Source organism: Stigmatopora argus, chromosome 13, assembly GCF_051989625.1.
Source record: "Stigmatopora argus isolate UIUO_Sarg chromosome 13, RoL_Sarg_1.0, whole genome shotgun sequence".
NCBI lineage: Eukaryota > Metazoa > Chordata > Actinopteri > Syngnathiformes > Syngnathidae > Stigmatopora > Stigmatopora argus.
In genome coordinates this window covers 14,647,950-14,669,091 of record NC_135399.1, presented here as the reverse complement: position 1 = coordinate 14,669,091, position 21,142 = coordinate 14,647,950, and the positions used below count along the sequence as shown (strand labels likewise).

General features: G+C 44.4%; 1 protein-coding gene across 2 annotated transcripts in view; it reads left to right on the top strand.

Moving 5' to 3' along the window:
- The window catches only part of mycbp2 (MYC binding protein 2), a 45,238-nt gene that overhangs the window by 2,425 nt on the left and 21,671 nt on the right, over positions 1-21,142 (top strand). The window contains exons 2-48 of one of the 2 annotated variants that reach the window (XM_077616424.1): positions 87-162; positions 2,080-2,295; positions 2,442-2,595; positions 3,257-3,453; positions 4,691-4,933; positions 5,033-5,104; positions 5,214-5,310; positions 5,443-5,516; positions 5,825-5,963; positions 6,265-6,341; positions 6,897-7,101; positions 7,185-7,349; positions 8,164-8,322; positions 8,396-8,600; positions 8,786-8,931; positions 9,578-9,664; positions 10,427-10,531; positions 11,652-11,771; positions 12,178-12,259; positions 12,446-12,563; positions 12,638-12,996; positions 13,612-13,784; positions 13,871-13,996; positions 14,111-14,238; positions 14,314-14,405; positions 14,631-14,765; positions 14,847-14,930; positions 15,265-15,361; positions 15,445-15,637; positions 15,763-16,037; positions 16,588-16,809; positions 16,877-17,068; positions 17,278-17,484; positions 17,575-17,712; positions 17,799-17,977; positions 18,039-18,181; positions 18,283-18,383; positions 18,450-18,668; positions 18,759-18,981; positions 19,063-19,181; positions 19,260-19,347; positions 19,569-19,618; positions 19,691-19,863; positions 20,011-20,155; positions 20,239-20,445; positions 20,521-20,576; positions 20,757-20,872. In XM_077616424.1, the coding sequence (XP_077472550.1) occupies positions 87-162; positions 2,080-2,295; positions 2,442-2,595; positions 3,257-3,453; positions 4,691-4,933; positions 5,033-5,104; positions 5,214-5,310; positions 5,443-5,516; positions 5,825-5,963; positions 6,265-6,341; positions 6,897-7,101; positions 7,185-7,349; positions 8,164-8,322; positions 8,396-8,600; positions 8,786-8,931; positions 9,578-9,664; positions 10,427-10,531; positions 11,652-11,771; positions 12,178-12,259; positions 12,446-12,563; positions 12,638-12,996; positions 13,612-13,784; positions 13,871-13,996; positions 14,111-14,238; positions 14,314-14,405; positions 14,631-14,765; positions 14,847-14,930; positions 15,265-15,361; positions 15,445-15,637; positions 15,763-16,037; positions 16,588-16,809; positions 16,877-17,068; positions 17,278-17,484; positions 17,575-17,712; positions 17,799-17,977; positions 18,039-18,181; positions 18,283-18,383; positions 18,450-18,668; positions 18,759-18,981; positions 19,063-19,181; positions 19,260-19,347; positions 19,569-19,618; positions 19,691-19,863; positions 20,011-20,155; positions 20,239-20,445; positions 20,521-20,576; positions 20,757-20,872 (6,977 nt within the window). Of the gene's footprint in view, positions 1-86; positions 163-2,079; positions 2,296-2,441; positions 2,596-3,256; positions 3,454-4,690; positions 4,934-5,032; positions 5,105-5,213; positions 5,311-5,442; positions 5,517-5,824; positions 5,964-6,264; positions 6,342-6,896; positions 7,102-7,184; positions 7,350-8,163; positions 8,323-8,395; positions 8,601-8,785; positions 8,932-9,553; positions 9,665-10,426; positions 10,532-11,651; positions 11,772-12,177; positions 12,260-12,445; positions 12,564-12,637; positions 12,997-13,611; positions 13,785-13,870; positions 13,997-14,110; positions 14,239-14,313; positions 14,406-14,630; positions 14,766-14,846; positions 14,931-15,264; positions 15,362-15,444; positions 15,638-15,762; positions 16,038-16,587; positions 16,810-16,876; positions 17,069-17,277; positions 17,485-17,574; positions 17,713-17,798; positions 17,978-18,038; positions 18,182-18,282; positions 18,384-18,449; positions 18,669-18,758; positions 18,982-19,062; positions 19,182-19,259; positions 19,348-19,568; positions 19,619-19,690; positions 19,864-20,010; positions 20,156-20,238; positions 20,446-20,520; positions 20,577-20,756; positions 20,873-21,142 lie in introns of both variants that reach the window. The other variant, XM_077616425.1, reaches the window with a different exon arrangement.

The window sequence follows — 21,142 nt, the reverse complement described above, 5'->3', positions numbered from 1 at the left end:
GCCAGCCCAGCCAAACGATGAAAAAAAAGTTTGACTAAAAATATGGTACTTTATGGACGTTCCTATTAATGGGCATTTTTTTTCAGGGGGAAAAAGGCATTGAATAAGAAGAAGCTGAAAAGACGACAAAAAGTGAAGTCCAAAGTCAAATCGAGGACAAAGGTAAGCCTTAAGCTGCTATCACTATTTAAATGTACTAGCAAACTTCCATTAATAATGCACTCAAGGTTCATGAAACAATGTTTCATCCACAAGCCCCCAAAAACTAAATATGAAACTCGCTGGGATAGGTTTGGCTTGCTTGTGTCAGCGACCGTCTGTTGCCAAGCGACATGATGTTTTCAGCATCACCATGGCAACAGTTGCCTGGCTCCAACTCCTCCATCCAAAGAGGAAAGCTTGTCTGCTCTTGAGGAGGATGACCTCTGTGTGAAGACGCAACATTTGTTTGGTCACACAAAACTTCTATTTTTTTGCTCCCCAACACAATTAGGCAGATCTGTTCATTTTTTATTGGAAATAATTTTCCCCCTTTGGATCCTTGTGTAAATAGAAATATAGGTTCCTTGAGTCAAAATGCATTATGTTTTTAAGGGTTCTTTTTACTAAAAAAACAAACAGGAAAAATATTTATGTATTTATTTAATGTCAAATCTAAATTTATTGTTATATTGTTGCTCAAAGTTGAGATATACACAAATCAACAGTACCTTTTACATATCGAAAATTTAAAACAAGTTAATCTTGACCCCCAAAAAATTATTCTACAAATTTTAATTCTGGCTCAAACATGAAATTTCATCCCAGTGACAAAAATTGTTAGAACAGAAAATATTGTCCGTACATCTATCATCTTAATTTGAATTTCATGGTGAAGTTGACACACGTGATTTACCTTTGTGGGGCCGCACAAAATGATGTGACGGGCCGCATCTGGCACCCCCGGGCTGCTACTTTGACACCAACGATTTACCACCTGAGGTCGGAATTACACGCCTTCCATCCATCCTTCTCCTTTTTAAATGTCCACAAAGTGCTACAGGCAAGCGAGCAGCAGACTCCCTGCTAGCTGGAACTAATATCCTCCCTCTTGCATTGAGCTGAGTACGAATGACCTCCTAACACCAGCCCCCCTCCCTCCTAAACAAATGACATCACCTCCTGCGACGGGTAAGCCCAAAGGGTAACGAGAGGCAAGCCATCGATCGTTGAACTTCCCCCTCCCACGGGGTTGTGGCTAAAAATGCTGCTTCAATGGAGAACTCTAATCATTCACTGCGCTCATCCTGATTATTATTTAATGGACACTTAGATTATGGTACTTGATAGCTCTTCACTTAGGAAGCATTGGGGCATGACTGTAAACTATACTCTCAATCAGAGGACGTTGGAGTGGAAACATTTTGAAGCAAAAACGTCAAATGGTGTTTTGTTGTCACTTTTTGTGTGGGAAAATCTGCATAAAAGGCATGAAACTTGGAGTAGGCATGCCCAGTGTGTAGCTTTAAATGAGTGTGAAGTATATGTGATTCAATGTGTGTTAATTAGTTTTTAGGTTAGGTTATGGTAGGTTAGGTTAGAACTTTCTTTCATCCCGTATTTGGGAAATTTCTTGTTTGCATTAGCAAGACAGACCTAAGACACACAAGACATTGTAGAACTAGGTAAAAAACTAAATACCAAAATGCAATAAAAAAGACAGAAAAGCAGCAAAAACACAAAACAAGCAAGAGCGGATTATTTATTTATAGGTAATACCTCACTTCACTTTGGGTGACCAACTTTATTTGATGTACATATGTTTGTTATACACTAAACAAACAATTTTCCTGCAGCTTAATTGTGGCGCTACACAGTTCATTTGTAAAAATAGGATGTGTGATTGTTTTTTGTTTTGAGTGATAAATGTACAAATTACAGTATCAAATCAGGAGGCGCTATCAACACAAAATTTGGTAACACGCAAAAATCTGTGATTGGGACATCACTAGTGGTTTAAACTACTACTAGTGTTTGCTGTCCAAAATGAAGTTCCTGAGCCGACTGATGATTTCCCCTTTGTGACTTTTGTTCGTACAGACAGAGAGTTTCGATGGCGCCTTCTGCATTCCCGACATCAAGCTGCACAGCAACCCGTCTGCGTTCAACGTCTACTGCAACGTGCGCCACTGCGTGCTGGAATGGCAGCAGAGGGAGGCCTCCTTGGCGCTGGCCTCCAGGAGCTCGGTGCAGAGCGGCGACTCGGATAGCGAAGAGGAAGAAGAATTCCGCGAGCCTGCTGTCAAGCTGCCAAAGGTAAGGACACCGCTTTTTAAATACGCCCATCAAACAATTATGTGATGTGAGAAAGTTAGTACATTCAAGCATTTCAGAATGCACAGCAAAAAAAAAAAGAATGGAAAGTGGTTCAGATTTCAGCTCCCATTTCTCTGTGCTCGCAGATCATCAGTATCGGCCTGTGTGGGGTCTTTGAGCTGATTAAGGAGACACGCTTCTCGCACCCCTCGCTTTGTCTGCGCAGTCTGCAGGCTTTGTTGGACATGCTGCAGGGCCAACAACCCGAGGGATTCCAGACCGAGCCGCCCGATGTGCTGGGTGAGGAGCATACAAACAAATTAGTAGGATTCCAGTCAGCTCATTTTGAGCGTCTGCTAATAGCGACTACCGAGCCAATCACTGGATTTATTGATTTCTTAACATATTTATTTTCTCCTCTTTTTTCATGAAATCCTATTTTGTTAATTTATAAAAAAAAAAAATCCTTGAGTATTAGGGTACTCGGACGTTTCGTCAAAAGACGTTTGCTCCCCGGACGTTTGGTCCCCAGACGTTTGGTCGACCGGACGTTTGGTCGAACGGACGTTTGGTCGACCGGACGTTTGGTAGAACGGACGTTTGGTAGAACGGACGTTTGGTAGAATGGACGTTTGGTAGAATGGACGTTTGGTAGAACGGATGTTTGGTCGCCGGGTTGTTACTGTTGAAACCAGCTCTCAAAATTATAATCATGAGAGAGAAAGAGAGAGTGAGTTTAATATCTAAATATCTAATATCAAAATATCAACAGTAAACTCTCTGTCATAATTTGACAGCGAGCGAACCCGGCGACCAAACGTCCGTTCTACCAAACGTCTGTTCTACCAAACGTCCGTTCTACCAAACAAAAGTGACTTATAGTCCGGAAAATACGGTAGTATTGTGCACTCTTTGAATTCTATGTTCAAATGGAATTAATTGCATACTTTTTGTCCATCAGAGTCCCTTTTCCAGCTGCTTCTGGAGACCACGGTCAGGAGCACGGGTCCCAATGACCCGACGGGACAGGCTATCACGGCCCTGTCCTGCGCCTGCCTTTTCAGCCTGGTCGTTTCCTGGGGAGACACTGGCAAGATTCTGCAGGCCGTCTCCGCCATCCTCACCAACAACGGCAGTCACGCCTGCCAGACGATTCAGGTGACCGACATATGTAACATTTTGCGGTCTTGGAACAAAATTGACCCTATTGAAGCTTTTCCTAACCTGAATATTTTTTATGTAGAAACATTCTTAAGTAGAGGTACCACTGTATTTTGTTAACCAGCAGCAGCCATCAGCTTTTTATTGCGCAGGAAAAACATCACAGTGGATCTCTTTGGTTCAATTCTCAGAAGCAATGTGGACAGTCCAAATTGAATTTGGAAACATGTCAGCCGAGTTGCAGTGGCCTGAATAATTAGTTTACGCTGCCTGATGACGTTTTTTCTGTTCTGCCAAGTCACTGGACTCTCTTGAAAAAACCTGAATACTTCTAATAATAATAATCTTCTTAAAGGAAACTGTTTCCACAATTTGATACAGTATTTTCTTTTGGACACAGTTGTATTTTCGTGTGAATGAAGAGCCATTCTTCCTTTTAGCACTTGATTGGACATGTACAAGAATTAGCCTGATAATTTGAGATTTACGTGCAATGACATTCATGTTAAATTCAGTCAAGACAAACCCAATTTCCACCTATTTCCCCCCAAAAAATATATTCTATTTTATCATTATATGATACATGTATTGTTTATTTTTGGTATGATTTTTTCCTGTGGATTTAAAAAGTTAACCTTGATGTGATTCCAGACCATGTGTTGATTTGATAAGGAGGTTGATTCAACAAGAGTGTGAAAAAACAGAATGTAGTAGAGCGTAGATGATATTTTGTCAAAACAATTCATTACAAAATGCCATTGATGAAGTAATAGTTCACCATCCTAAAAACGGATGCCATCCATCAAAAGTGAGAATTTTTAGATCCCTAAAGATAGAATGTAGGTTTACGTAAAATAGGGTCAATTTGAAAGCATTGTTTTTCCTCTTGGGCTCCAGACTTTATAGCCCTGACGAGACGGTGAGTCATCATCGAAGCGAGCTGGCGGGAAATGTGGGCCTCACGTTTATGTGCGTAATAAAGCCGCTTTGGTATTGTGATGTTCAGCTCAATGAGACGAGTGAAAACTCGCACAACAGATCATAATAACATTTAAACGTGTCATCATTTGCATTTAATTACTCACCACAACAGTCGCTATTTACCATGGGCAATGTGGGCGACCGCCTGGGCCGCAATCCATGAGAATCCTCCAAAAATTCAATAAATCAAGTATATCATACTCAAATCTCTATACTCTTATGTTATATTTACTCACACTTTCGATTCCCTTAGGTGCCCACCATATTGAACGCCCTCCAGAGGAGCGTCCAGGCAGTTTTGGTGGGAAAGATCCAAATCCAGGACTGGTTCGGGAATGGCATCAAGCGAGCCGCCTTGATGAACAAATGGCTGCTGAAAGGCGTGACCATCGATGAGGATGAACGCTGCCTCCTGCAGACCGACGGCTCTTTCCTCTACCTGCTCTGCAAGGACGGGCTGTACAAAGTGGGCTCGGGGTACAGTGGCACTGTCAGGGTACGTCACTCCAAAGATGACCTTCAGTGCGCAACCTTGATAAACAGTTTTTATCACCATTGAAATACCTGCTGGTCCGATGTCTTTTCTTCCCCGCAGGGCCACGTTTACAACTCCACGTCCCGCATTAGGAATCGGACAGAAAAGAGATCGTGGCTGGGCTTTGCACAGGTAACTTGAGATCAGCAAGGAATTCAGCGCACTGGCTTTACTGTACAGTGAATATCTGATGATTGTTTCGAGAGTAGCGACGAACGGCTTTTTTGTCTCACCGCTTTAGGGATACTTGCTGTACAGGGACACGGGTAACCACACTATGTCAGCCATCAAGATCAGTCCTGAGACACTGGAGCCTGAGGGGGCTGTCACCATGCCAGGTGCTGAAATTATGTTCATTAACTTGTTTTATTGGATGTCATCGATGTTTTTTTGCCTCTCAATAATGCTGGAACACTTATAATCCTCGTCATAAGGATGTATCAAACTGATATTCTTGTTCCTGTCTGCAGGTCAGCACTCAGATGGACAGAATATTCTCTTCACAGACGGAGAGCACATCAACCAAATAGCAGCCTGTAAAGATGTGAGTCTTAAGTCATTTCCCGTGGAAATGGATACATTTTAATAATGAATACCACACACAACAGGGACCCAATTAGGAATGACGCTGAATTAATTTCACATTTCCCAGCAGTAAATCTGCAATCTGTTTGCTGTTGTACAAAGGTTTTTATCTATGACACTGTCATTCGTGCGTAATTTTAGCAAGCAAATGCTGATGTTGACGCAGTTAGTTTCAAGACAAGTGCCAGTGGATTTATGATTGTCAAGAATCAAATGGCTGTAGATAGCAGCATGTTTTAGTGTTATTGTGTTGTCTCCTTTTAGCAGGATGGTTTTGTAGTGCGCATCTACACAATGAGCTCCGACCCGAGCCTGCAGCAGGAACTGCAGTTAAAGCTAGCAAGGAAATGTCTGCACGCCTGCGGCATCTCTCTCTTCGACCTGGAGAAGGATCTACACATCATCAGTGAGTGACGCTAAACAGACAGGAGGGAGTTTTTAAATTCATCCTATTTTCTGAGGTGGACTGTTTCTTATTAGCATATTCTCAACTGCATTTTCTGACAAGTATTAAATAATCCCTTTTTGACTGGTAAGGCTAAAAATGAATGATTGTAATTGAATTCCATTAAGGGCAGATGGGGAAAACGCTATTTAAGGCAATTCTGTAATGCATGCTCCTCTCTATCGATTTTGTCTGCATTTGTTAGTCAGCAGACTTCTCAGCCCCATTGAGCGATACTAACAGCGAAATGTTGATCTCCCAGGCACGGGCTTTGATGAAGAGGCAGCCTTGCTTGGAGCTGGCAGGGAATTCGCACTGATGAAAACTGCCTCCGGGAAGGTGAGGGAAATATCCAACATTTTATTCGCTATACTGTACACTCACTAACCACATCCATAAGTCTCCACATTCCAGGAGTCATTGAGTTACTGTAAACGCAAAATACTAGACCTATCATTACTGCTTTACTGCCTATTTGTAGGTGTCTGTAAAATACGTCCATAATATACAGGAGAGGAATGACTAAGAAACTCCCTTCCACTAGTCATCAGAAGTCAATGCCAACTATGTAGTTAGACAGGCAAGGGGTGTGTGTGCAGGGTGCTGTTTGTTGCATCTGTGCAGTGGGTGTAACAGTGTGAGGCTTAGCCAGATAACAAGAGGAGGCCAGTTTGCTTGTTGATCTTCTTTTTGGAACTGTTTGGATAAGGGTTAACTAGTCGCGCAATCAGTAGCATTGCTAGAGTCAAATCCACCCCTATTTTAAACCTGTGCACAAACCTCTGCCTTATTCACAGTATGTAGGCCAAAAAGAGAAAATTAAGTCCTCTTTATAAATGTATTAATACCGCTCTTCTCGACTTGAACTTGTTTTTCCATTTTGTCCGATGTCAGATCTACTACACGGGAAAGTATCAAAGTCTGGGTATCAAGCAGGGAGGCCCTTCTGCTGGCAAATGGGTGGAACTCCCCGTTACCAAATCCCCAAAGATCCTTCAGTTCTCCGTCGGGCACGACGGCTCCCACGCGTTGCTCGTGGCCGAAGATGGAAGCGTCTTCTTCACCGGCTCTGCCAGCAAGGGAGAAGACGGCGAGTCCAGTAGGAGAGCATTTCGCATTGATGTCATTACGGCTCAGATTGCACAATAACAGAATTAACTTGATGGCTCTTTTCCAACGCAGCTAAAAGCCGGCGACAGCCCAAACCCTACAAGCCCAAGAAAATTATTAAATTAGAGACCAAGATGGCCGTGTACACGGCGTGCAACAACGGCAGCAGCAGCATCGTCACCAAGGACGGCGAGCTGTTTATGTTTGGGAAGGATGCCATTTACAGTGACAGCACTTGTGAGTTCTGCTTTGATAAATATCAATGTAATCTGCAGGGCTAATACATTTGAATCTCAAACTATTTTTTCATATCGAGTAGTAGTATTAGCTACACCAGGGGTGTCAGACTTGGGTTGGTTTGCGGGCTGCGTTAACGTCAACTCGATTTCATGTGGGCCGGACCATTTTAGATATAATATTTCGATTTTTGTTTTATAAATGGATTAAAAGAACTGGATTAAAATCCCTGAATATTCCGTTTTTTATAGATCTAAAACAATGTTTATTTTAGCTTTTTTTAATATATTTTTAGATTTTACTAAATGATTTTTGAACTAAAACACAGAAAAAAATGGAGTAAAAAATGACAATTATTGATTTAAAAGGGGGAAAATCAGGAAATTTAATACATACATCTATACTCTTCATTTTAATTTGATCCTAAAACTGAAAATCGGCACTCATGATTTACTTTCCCGTGCCACACAAAATGATGCGGCGGGCCAGATTTGGCCCCCGGGCCGCCACTTTGACACATGTGAGCTACACAGTTCCCTACAGTGATTAAATCATGTTAAGTTTTAACTCGCTAGTGGATTGGCAGTGTTCAAGGGACTTGCGCCCTCTATCGTTGAAGCTGAAAAGTGGAACAGAAAGTAGTCCAAATTTAAAGTTCTTGTGGGGCCACGTTCAATGATATTTTCGTAATTAGCCATTAGCAGGATATAGTTTTTACACCACTATTCTATAGCTTCCACCATATAGTCATCACCTTTATTTATGTTTTTATCAATCTTTGCGTCTGACTTTTGTCGCCGTCTCATCTCTGCAGGCCAAGTGACCGACCTTAAAGGCCACGTTGTGACCCAGGTCGCCATGGGAAAGGCACACACGTGCGTCCTGACCAAGAATGGGGAGGTGTGGACTTTTGGCGTGAACAATAAGGGCCAATGTGGCAGAGACACGGGGGCCGTTAGCCAAGTGGGCAAAGGTGGGCAAATACTGCATCTAAATGTCGTTGGCTATTTAAAAAGCGGTTTAACGCGTCCTCGTGTCGTCGACAGCTTTCGGGGTGGAGAACATGGCAACGGCCATGGACGAGGACCTGGAAGACGAGTTGGAAGAGAAGGAAGAGAAAAGCATGATGTGTCAGCCCGGCATGCACAAGTGGAAGTTGGACCAGTGCATGGTTTGCACCGTGTGCGGCGACTGCACGGGTTACGGCGCCAGCTGTGTCAGCAGCGGGAGGCCTGACAGAGTACCGGGCGGGTAAGGTCACAGAGGTCCTACATCTGGGCTGTCAAAAACAGGATATATCCATTGGATTTTTGTTTTTAGGTCATTTTTAGATGTAAAAAAATGGGGGGAAAACTAAATATTAGTGTTTATGGGATTAATGAGATTTATTTCTTCAGTAAATGGCACTTTTTTATACCAAAGTTTTTGCTCCTCAGCATTTGTGGCTGCGGCTCCGGGGAGTCTGGTTGTTCGGCGTGCGGGTGTTGCAAGGCCTGCGCTCGGGAGCTGGACGGTCAGGAGGCTCGACAGAGAGGAATTTTCGATGCGGTCAAAGAGATGATCCCGTTGGACCTCCTTCTAGGTAATGCCTTTTTCTCAACTTGTCTCTCTTACACGGAGATGCCAGTCATTTGGAGCCGTAGCTCTCAGCAAGTGCAAATGCGTGCACTTTGAAATAGCCATACAGAATCCTACAATCCATCGAGTCCTTTCAACATGACTGGGCTAGAGAATTCAATGATACAATGAACATGCACACTTGGGTTGCAACTTTTTGCATTAACACAGGACAGTTGGAAAAGGATGTTTGTTGTCCCACATTCTTTACCCCATCATTCACTCACTAGATGGCCTTTCCGCATGTATTTTCTCACTTAAACCTAGGATTAACATGGTTAGCATTCATTCATGCAGTGATTTTTCTACTGGCGGAAGGGAAGAGGGACGAGAAAAAGACCGTTTGAAATATTTCTGAGCCTTTTCTACGCACACCGCTCTGCCTGTCGCTTTCCCCCCCCCGCACTCCACGTGCCCGTGTCACCCATTTTGTCCTCCCGTCGAGCCGCACGTCCATTGCGTGGCTTCATCGTCATTCATTCATTGATGTGTGTCTTGTTTTGTTCTGCTCTGCTCCTTCTCTTTCCTCCCATCCTGCATTTGTCTGGCCTGGCTGCACCCCCGCCCTCTTTTTTTTTTGTTATCAGCTGTGCCTGTTCCCCCCCCTCCAGGAGTGAACATCGAGGAGCACATACAGATCCGTCAGGAGGAGAAACGGCAAAGGATCAACCGCCGACACAGGCTGGAGGAGGGACGAGGTAGGAATCAGGGTTAGACAGACGGGGGTGTTAGGTTTTGTTAGGTAATCCAGTTGAAATTTCCCAACGGAATTGATGGCACTTCCTAAGGGATCGTTTTGGTTTATGATGATATGTGGACACTGGGATAGTAAAATTAAGTTTGCTCAAAAATCATAAAATCATGTAAGGGAAAAATATGAATTATATAATTTGTATCGTTAGAATTGTTTGTGGAATGGAGGTGAATTAAGAAAAAATAACTGGATTTTGCTTGTATTAAGGGAGCTGTCATTTTATGGAATGTTATGATTCCAATTGACAAAATAAACATTTACTATTGTGAAACCTAAATTGCATAAAAAGCCAGGAGATAGAAATTCGAGTTTTAGGTCATTACAGTGAAATCTTACTTGATTTAAACCTTAACCTACCCAGAAAATATTATATTTGCAATATTGCAAGGGCAAATCATTCTAATTCCATTGGGCGAAAGTTTGTAATTCCGTAAAATAACATTGCCATATTACAGGATGTAAATAAAGAAGAAAATTGTGGTTTTGTCGGACCATCAAGAAGGACCACTTGAGCTTTGAGCACATGTTCATCTTTGTCATTCCAATATTTTAAAGGTGCTGCGCTAGCTTTGGTGACTCCCCATTTGCTTTTTTTTTTCATTTCTGTGAGTGCGCATGGTCGTGGCGTAGCAGTATTTATCCTGTTCTGTTTCCCATTGATTTGTGAGCGTTGTGGCTTGCATGTGAAAGTTTCTTTCTCCCCCAGGCCCCATTGTTTACCCCGGTACCATTTTAATGAACCAGCGTGAGCAAGCCCTAGCCAGAATAAGACCCCTTCAGGCACTAAGGCATAAACCGGACAAGCACAAAGGTACTATGGTCTTACACTACCTCAATGGGCACAGAGATGCTCCCCCACTTTTGATTTTTTTCTTTTTTGACTCCATTTCCCCCCCGTCTGGCTGTCCGGCCCGCTCCCTCTTTTCACTCTCTGACAAGCGTCTTTAAGTTGAGGTTTAGTGACAACAAAATCTCGAATTTGTGGGCCCCGTAACCCACATTTCTTTTTAAATATGCATTCCGTGAGGTTTTAATTTTTTGGAGTTGTGTGGTGGACTGGATCAAATGCTGACGGAAAGCATCACAGATTTTTTTTTATGATGATTTATTGCCAGGGAGAAGGAAACCGCTTCACAATGCTTGTTTAATCAAAGGTACTGTGGACCCTCGGAAGTAGAACAGAAGATGTTGTTTTAGGGGACTTTTTGATATTTTTAAATGACACTGAAGCTTGTAAAAATGCTATTGCAAAACCGCACTTGTACACAAGTGGCCAACTTTGAAATTCGTATTTTTCTTTCAATTTAGATTTCCAAGGGTCCACTGTACATCCACTGTGTACCTGAAAATTGTCAGCTCTTTTCCAGGGAAAGACAAAAAAGCATCCATGGCGGTAGTAATCTTCTGTGTATTTTTTCCTTTGACTTGGAGACGATACAATGTCTGCTTTGCCCTTCGTTTTTAGCTCCGCTCGTTAAGTCATTGGACCGTGAGCCAGTCAATTTTTAGTTTGACAATCCGGGCCAACTGCTGTCCTCTAATGTTTGTTATGCAAAAAACAAACCGTTAACGGTCAGTGTGAGTCATGGGAGTTGACCAATTTTTTTTTTTCCCAACTCCCAGACCTCTTACACAATCCTCTCAGTAAACCAGATTTCCTCACATAAGCCTTAAAAGAAATAATAGTAATAACCTCATGCAGATTGCAAAAAAAAAAGCCACCATTTTATTTAGGTTTGACAGAAGCTTGTCGGTTTTTCCCCTTTTTTTATTCTCAGCATGTGATTTCCTTCTCTCCTTTTCCCTGCAGCATAGTTTCTTTCCTGGACCGCTATGACGGGATTCGAGAGTTTCAGCTACACGTTTTTCGCCGCCCTCTCTTGCCTTCAAAACGGGTTGTGATTTTTCTATTTTGCCTTCTTCCATTTCAGATGGCACTAGTGAGCGTGGCGAGAAAGATGCCAGTAAAATCACCACCTATCCACCCGGGGCTGTCAGGTTTGACTGTGAGATGCGAGCTGTGCAGGTCAGCTGTGGTTTTCATCACTCGGGTAGGTTACCTCTTATCAACTTCAAGCCTATCATTTATCATTGAACCGTGACCGGATGATTCGCCTAAAGACGTTTCGCCGACGGACGTTCGTCGGCGAAACGTCTTTAGGCAAATCATCCGAGTACCCATTGAACATGTGATGGGTTATCACTATCTCACTATTATTTATCCAAGGATAAAATATTGAACTCACCTAAGACAACCCTGTTTCTATGCCTTTGTTCCACACATTTTTTTTTTACTTTAATGTCTCCTGTTTTGCTGCCTTCAATTATAGTAGTCCTATTTTACTTCATATACGGTAATGGGTTAACAACAGCCAGAAGTCAATCCAAAAAAAGACCTAATTTCTGTTTCATTACGAGTGATACGCTTATTTCATTGGTGGTTACTTTCCCTTCCAGCCGTGTTGATGGAGAATGGAGACGTCTACACGTTTGGCTACGGGCAACACGGCCAGCTTGGACATGGTGACGTCAACTCCAGGTATTGTTTGGGTATTCCTTTCAAACACCCAGGGTCTGGGAATTATGTTTCAGTTCAAATTGAGGCTAGACCATGACATGTTATGTCAAGAATACAATATGAACGCCTTAAAACTGTACATATTTGCGTGCGAAACATGCTGCTTCACAACATATTCTTAAATAAATTCCTTTTTCTACTTTGTAGGGGATCTCCGACTCTTATCCAGGCTCTCCCGGGTCCGAGTATTCAAGTCACGGCAGGCAGCAACCACACCGTTGTCCTCCTAGTGGACGGGCAGGTCTTCACTTTTGGTAGTTTCTCGGTGAGAAAACAACAATCGCTCGGTTAACCGGACGCCCGACTCTCGAGGACGTGTCAAAATCTGTCCTCTTTCAGAAAGGGCAGCTGGGGCGACCTATCCTGGACGTGCCATACTGGAACGCCAAGCCGTCCCCCATGCCCAACATCGGCGCCAGGTACGGACGCAAGGCCACCTGGATCGGCGCCAGCGGGGACCAGACGTTCCTGCGGATCGACGAGGCGCTCATCAACTCCCACGTGCTGGCCACCTCCGAGATCTTTGCTAGCAAACACATCATCGGCCTGGTGCCGTCCTCCGTGTCCGAGCCACCTCCTTTCAAATGTTTGCTCATCAACAAATTGGACGGGAGCTGCCGCACCTTCAACGATTCTGAGCAGGAGGACTTGCAGGGGTTTGGGCTCTGCCTAGACCCTGTGTATGATGTCATATGGAGGTCAGTCCTAATCTGCTAATCTGCTATTATCGACCATTTAAAAAAACATTTAATTGTAGTATTAGTAATACTTACACATTGTGCAATGGCCCAACAAAAAGCGGGGCTGTATTTTGGGTACACGGTCGATTGGTCGCCGGTCTTTTGGTCGCCGATCTTTTGGTCACCGGTCTTTTGGTCGCCCGGAAGGTAAGTGATAATTACCATTTAAATCGTTGCTCAAATTCCTTAAATACAAACTGTGAATTACCAAAAGACCGGCGACCAATCGACCGCACACGGTATTTTTTTCTTCTGGGAATGTTTTTTGTTTTATTATATAAAAATCTCTTGAGACCTCTCACATCTGAACCCTCCAATTGACAGCTATAGACGTCCATTCCATTTTAACTGACCATTCCATTGCTTCTAGTTCATCACAGTTAAAATGGATTGGACATCTAATGCCATCAATAGGTATTTTCAATATCGATTTCCCCTTTTACTAACTACCACAGCAAAATAAAAATAGAAAATTGTTGCTACCGCCATCCAAATGCAATCAAAGAATGAGGAATGTCTCACTTTGTGCTTCTTCAAGGAAATCTGTAAGCGTATTCGTCTGTGTGCCGTTAGGTTCTTACCAGCTTCGAGAGAGATGTGGTGTTACAATGCGGTCATCGCCGACGCCAGGATGCCGTCTGCCACGGACCTACAGGCCCGCTGCAGCATCCTAAGCCCCGAACTGGCGCTTCCTGCGGGCTCGCATGCCACCACCACGCGCTCCCACGGGGCCTTACACATTCTTGGTGAGGTGGCGAGATCATCATGTGTTCAGTTTTTGGGGTTTTATTATTGATTGATTTATATTTTTCCAAAATGAACGCAAAAAAAGGTTGCCTGGACACGCTGGCGGCCATGCAAGAATTGAAGATGGGCGTGACCAGCGCTGAGGAAGAGACGCAGGCAGTCATGAAGGTCTACTCAAAAGAGGACTACAGCGTGGTCAACCGTTTTGAGAGTAAGCGTTTATTCAGTATTCAATATAAAGCGGTCCCCTTTGAGTCGCGATTTATTACGCGCTGAACATTGATTAGCACACACTGCACGGCCTTAATGACATTTCATGTCGTAGGTCACGGTGGCGGTTGGGGCTACTCGGCACACTCGGTGGAGGCCATTCGCTTTTGCGCTGACGCGGACATCTTGCTGGGGGGGCTCGGTCTGTTCGGAGGCCGAGGAGAGTATACTGCTAAAATCAAGGTAGGCCGCTCTCCTTTCTGATTGAGAGTGGATCTGATTTTGGATTGCTTTCAACTTTAAATAACAATTCACCAGCTTTTTGAACTGGGGCCCGATGGAGGCGACCATGAGACAGATGGGGATCTGCTTGCAGAGACTGACGTACTGGCCTATGACTGTGCTGCCAGGTACACCTAATAACCATTGTGTACATACTATACTAGTATATTATTCCTTAAAGTGTGTATGTAAAACGGCTCATTTTTTATGGGTTATCAATACAATACAATGTACATCTTATTTTTAAAGCGATGCATGAAAAGTGCCACGAGATATTCTACAAGTATTTAAAGTATTCTTTATTTTCACTGTTCTCCTTTTGTTGTCTTTTTTTGTTTGTTTTTTGATTCTAGGGAGAAATACGCCATGATGTTTGATGAGCCAGTGCTGCTTCAGTCAGGCTGGTGGTACGTGGCTTGGGCCCGGGTATCAGGGCCCAGTAGTGACTGTGGATCCCACGGACAAGCAACTATAACCACTGATGATGGGTACAATGCACTCCATTTTTATATACTACTGCATGATGTGCATCAAACAACATTGTTTTATTAACACTTTTTTCCCTTTAGTGTTGTATTCCAGTTCAAAAGCTCCAAGAAGTCAAACAACGGAACAGACGTCAATGCGGGCCAAATACCTCAGCTGCTTTATAGGCAAGTAATGATAATAGGGACGTCCCGATCACATGGTATTTGCATCCAAGTCCGAGTCCCTAATAAGGAGGAAGAAAAAAACATCCAAATGACTTATTTAAGCTATCCTGACATTAGAATTTTTTTTTGGTTGCTGTTAGTACAACTGTGATTTCAATAGAGTGAGGGGAACATCTTTTTTTTTTCAAATCCAGTTGTGCACCACCAAATAATTTGCAAATAAATCATGTTTATAGCTTCTTTCAGATCAGGGCCATACCTTTTTGATACTGCTCAAAAGCGTTATACTGCTTTTTATAGGTTATGAATTAAACGTAGACCAATTTCACACTAGGCTTCCTTCCAACGATGGCAATGCGTCAAAAGGGAAACAGCAGACAAGTGAACCGGTTCACATCCTTAAGCGCTCCTTTGCTCGGACAGTGTCTGTGGTAACTATCCCCCACAATACGAAACATGATTATTTTGATCTAACGTCAAATGGCTTGATACTAACACTCGTTTGTCTGCACAGGAGTGCTTCGAGTCCATTCTCAGCATCCTCCACTGGAGTTGGACCACTTTAGTTCTGGGTGTAGAGGAGCTGCGAGGCCTGAAGGGCTTTCAGTATACAGCTACCCTGCTAGACCTGGAGCGGTTGCGCTTTGTGGGCACCTGCTGCCTCCGTTTGCTCCGGGTCTACATCTGTGAGATATTTCCCATCGCCGGTAAGTCGTTAAATATTTTCAAAAGTCACTCTGAGGATGTTTTCAATCAGGGGTGTCAAACTCCGTTTGGTTAGAGGGCGGAAGACATGTGAGGTTCTTACTTTGAAATTGCATCTGAATCTTAGCCAACACCAAAGCTGTGGTGGAGGAGTCCAGCAAGCTGGCCGAATGCGTGGGAAAGACACGCAGCCTGCTGAAAAAGATTCTGTCGGAGAGCACGGACAACTGCCTGACCAAGCTGGACAACGACCCGCAAGGCTACCTGTCCCAGCCCCTGACGCTGCTGGAGGCCGTCCTGCAGGAGTGCCACAACACCTTCACCGCCTGCTTTCACTCTTTCTACCCGACGCCGGCCCTCCAGTGGGCTTGTCTCTGCGACTTGCTCAACTGCCTGGATCAGGTTAGTCACTCTTTTTAAATTACCCGCCACCTTTCATTTTGTTATCTGCTCCAAACATTCACTCTCATAGAATAGAACCTTTATTTACAAAGTGGCGGCGCGGGGGCCAAATCTGGCCCGCCGCATCATTTTGTGTGGCCCGGGAAAGTAAATCATGAGTGCCGACTTTCTGTTTTAGGATCATATTAAAATGAAGAGTATAGATGTATATTGAATTTCCTGATTTTCCCCCTTTTAAATCAATAATTGTAATTTTTTAATCCATTTTTTTTGTGTTTTTAGTTCAAAAATCATTTTGTATAATCTAAAAATATATAAAAAAGCTAAAATAAACAATGTTTTACATCTATAAAAAAGTGAATATTCAGGGCTTTTAATCCAGTTCTTTTAATCCATTTATTAAAAAAAAAATCTAAATATTATATCTAAAATGGTCCGGCCCGCATGAAATCAAGTTGACGTTAATGCGGCCCGCGAACCAACCCGAGTCTGACACCCTTGGACTAGAAGTACTAAAGGAGACCAAGAAACTCTATCAATTTAATTGCAGGACATCGCAGAGGCCAACTTCCGTACATCCAGCAGCCGTCTATTGGCGGCCGTGATGTCGGCCCTGTGCAACACGTCGGTCAAGCTGACGTCCATTCTACCCATCGCCTACGATGGCGAGGTTCTGCTCCGCTCACTGGTCAAGCAAGTGAGCACGGAAAACGACTCGGCTCTGGCTCATCGCTTCCCCCTGCTCGTCGCCCACATGGAGAAGCTAAGCCACGTGAGAATCACGCCCCAGCCCATCTTGCCAAGGCGCCCGTCGAATCGAAACGTTATCCGTGTCGTAGACCGAGGAGAACCTGATGGGAATGACCAGCTTCAGGGAGGTCCTGGAGAAAATGCTGGTGATCGTGGTCCTTCCTGTGAGGAAGAGCTTGAGGAAAGAGGTGGAGCTCTTCTCTCCACACCTGGTGTCCAACACCTGCGGTCTTCTGGCTTCTATCGTCTCTGAGCTTACTGCCTCCGCTCTGGGCTCTGAGGTAAAAAAATTCATGTGTATTTTTCCCAATGGTGCACCTATAATCTGATGAATTTCTTTCATTTTTGTTGGCTGGACGTTGCTTAGATTTGATCTTGTTGCAGAGTTGTTTTATATGGCGGAGCTTCACCAATTCCTCTTGGTCTTAACAATGACTCCTTTGGAGGTCACCCAGGCTAATCCAATTTCCCCCTCGTTTTCATTACATAGGTTGATGGTCTAAACTCACTTCATTCGGTAAAAGCGTCCCCCAACCGCTTCACTAAGACGAGCCAAGGCCGCAGCTGGAACACGGGCAACGGTTCCCCAGATGCCATCTGCATGACCGTGGACAAGCCCGGCGTCGTCTTGGTAGGCGTCTGCGTGTACGGAGGCGGCGGCATCCACGAGTATGAGCTGGAAGTGCTGGCCGACGACGTAAGAAAAGACTTTCCAGATGAGTTTTTTTGTCCTCTTGGCAGAATCTCCCAACTTGTTGTTGTCTTGCTTCTTTTGACTTTTACACAGGCACAGACCGAGCACCCCGGGGACTCTGCACACTCTCACAGATGGACGTCCCTCGAGTTGGTAAAAGGGACTTACAGTACTGATGATTCTCCCAGTGATATTTCGGAGATTCGCTTGGATAAGGCAGTGCCACTCAAGGTACGTCTTTTTTACGTCGACGTGTGGTTACAATTTAGTTTGAGGTTTGCGGCATTTCAGTGTGAAACAGACCTGTTCTTCTGTAGGAAGGGGTCAAATACGCCGTGCGGTTGCGCAACTACGGCAGCCGCACCGCCAACGGAGACGGCGGCATGACCACGGTGCAGTGCGCCGACGGCGTGTCCTTCACCTTCAGCACCTGCAGCTTGAGTAGCAACGGCACCAACCAGACTCGCGGACAGATACCTCAGATTTTATACTACAGGTAATGTGGCAAGTGCCACCTCCTCGTATTATTTCACCTTGACGGTTGTTTCCTCACTTAGGAGCGAGTATGACGGAGACCTCCAGTCCCAGCTGTTGAGCAAAGCCAACGAAGAAGACAAAAACTGCAGCCGGGCGCTTTCCGTGGTCAGCGCGGTGGTCCGAGCGGCCAAGGACTTGCTCCACAGGGCTTTCGCCGTCGATGGTAATTACGTCAGACAAGCTTTGAGTGCAGAAATAGATTCTTTCTGTAATCTCATTTATGCGGCCTGCTCTCAAATTTATCAATACCCGTTTTCTCTTCAGTGGATGACATCCCTGAACTGCTGAGCTCTTCCAGCCTCTTTTCCATGCTGCTTCCTCTAATCCTAGCATACATTGGCCCCGTGGCCGCATCTGTACCAAAGGTAAGCGTCCAAATCCCGCATTGTCTCACTCATTCAGAGGTAAAATGGCTCTTTGTCAACCCGCAGGCTGCCGTTGAAGTCTTCGGGTTGGTCCAAGAGCTGCTCCCCGCCGTTTCGGCCCTCAACCAAAAGTACGCCCCACCCACGTTCAACCCCAACCAATCCACGGACAGCACAACTGGCAACCAGCTGGAGCAGGGACTTTCCGCCTGCACCACGTCCAATCACTACTCCGTCATCGAGAGCGACCACCCCTACAAACAGGCTGGCGTCACACAATACAAGGTACACAATAGTTTATACGACGAGATTCAATCATTTAATTAGCGTGTAAAAAGCCGCGGCAGTGATAGACGACGTCTCACCCATCCACAGGTGTCGTTTCCCGATTGCGTACGCTGGACAAGCATCGAGTTCGACCCGCAGTGCGGCACGGCTCAGCCGGAAGACGTCCTCCGCCTGCTCATCCCCAGCCGGACCCTCCACCTGTCCTGTTTGGGGGGTAAACCGCTGGTCCACGACACCATCAACACCTGGACCGAGCTACGGAAGTTTTCAGGCTCCACGGGCTGGCCGACTACAGTGCTCGTGCTGCCGGGTGAAAACGACGCGCCTTTAAGATGACGGAATATTATTGCTCGCTTGATTTATGTGGAATATTTATTGATGTCCTCTGCAGGAAATGAAGTCTTGTTTTCACTCGAAACCGCCTCAGATTATGTGAAGGATGAAAAGGCATCCTTCTATGGCTTTAAATGTGTGGCAGTGGGATATGAGTTCAATCCGGGTCCCGATGAGGTCATGTCTTTTCCGCATCTTCAAATAAAAGCGGAACATCACAGAATTGTTACGCTAAAGTCATTTTTGACATTTCAGGGTATCATCCAGCTGGAGAAAGAATTGGCGTACTTGGGTAGTGTGTGTGCTGCAGCTCTAATGAAGAAAGACCTAGCGCTCCCCATAGGTATGGACAGATTCATGCACATTAAAATGAATGATTTATTATATTATTATCAGTTTTGTGATAGAGCCCTACTCTTTAACATTTTTTTTCTCTGAATGTTTTAATGTTATTTCTCGCACTGTCAGCATGAAGCAGCAAGTTACCTGTGTTTTCCCATGTTCTTCCACAATGTAAACATATCTATAATTTATATATATTTTTTAAACATATTTTTTTTTTAGGCAATGAGCTTGAGGAGGACCTAGAAATCCTAGAAGAAGCCTCTCTCCAGGTAAAGTACTTGTTAAATTAAACATTTTTCATTTGATTTTAATTGACATTTTTTCCTTTTTGCCCTGTTTAGGTCTGTAAAGCCCACGCAGGGATCCTGGGGAAGGGTCTGGCGCTATCTCACCCCCCCATTATCCTGGAAGCCCTGGAGGGCAACCTGCCCTTGCACCTCCAAACCAATGAGCATTCCTTTCTTGAAGACTTCATTACATGTGTGCAAAACTCAAGCGGAGGACGTCTGGCCAGGTATAATTAATGCCAATTTACACTTACCTGACTTGAGTTGCCATTGAAGCTTTTCCAATGGCAAAACAAGCTACTAGAATAGAATATCCCAAAAATACGGTAATAAGTCAGCTAGTGTTTTGATTACACACTTGTCTTGCATCCAAGGTGGCTGCAACCGGACTCTTACGCCGACCCCCAAAAGACATCTCTAATCCTGAACAAAGACGACATACGCTGTGGGTGGCCGGCCACCATCGTCGTCCAAACCAAAGACCAATATGGAGATGTGGTGCATGTTCCTAACATGAAGGTCAGCAAAATGTTGAATGACATTTGGAGGAAATCCTTTTCGGTATCCTTTTCCCTTAAATTCTTGCTCGCCATCCCGACCAGGTGGAAGTCAAGGCGGTGCCGGTTTCTCAAAAGAAGTCACTGCAGCCGGACAATGTGAAAAAGTTGCAGCGATTGACCGGAAGCTGCTCTCCAGTTTGTTCTGGTCCCGACCTCACCTTCGGAGGTCTTCCTCCGCCTAAGTTGGAGGCCACCTACGAGCCCATGATTGTGAAGGAAGCTCGCTACATCGCCATCACCATGATGAAGGTCAGCTCCATTGTGCAACGTCTTTCCTTCAGCTTAGAATTGATGTTACTTATTTATCTGTTGATATTTTTCCAGGCATATGAAAGCTACTCTTTTGAGGAGCTACGGTTTGCCTCCCCCACGCCAAAGAGGTACGATACAATATGAAAATTCCATTTTAGTACAATGGAACCTCTCCATTTTTTTTCCAGTTGACCCGCCATCTAGATTGCTATGATCGATCATATTATACAGGGCAGCCATAGCCTTTCCTGCGATGTTCCGATAGCCCATTTCGGGTGATGCTCTCATGAAACCATTTCTCTCCAAAGGCCTAGCGAGAACATGCTCATACGTGCCAACACTGACGGAACGTACAGTGCCAACTGGACCCCAGGAGCAGTGGGACTCTATACAATCCATGTCACCATTGATGGAATTGAAATAGGTGTGTACAAGTGCCTTATGCCCCATCAAGAAATATGTTACATATATATGTGTGTGTGTATGTGTGTGTGTGTATGTGTGTGTGTGTGAGTGTGTGTGTGAGTGTGTGTGTGAGTGTGTGTGTGAGAGTGTGTGTGTGTGAGTGTGTGTGCGCGTGTGCGTGCGCGCTACGCGCGTACGTGTGCGTGTATACGTATATATGTGTATAGGTATATATGTGTATAGGTATATATGTGTGTATATGTATATATGTGTATAGGTATACATGTGT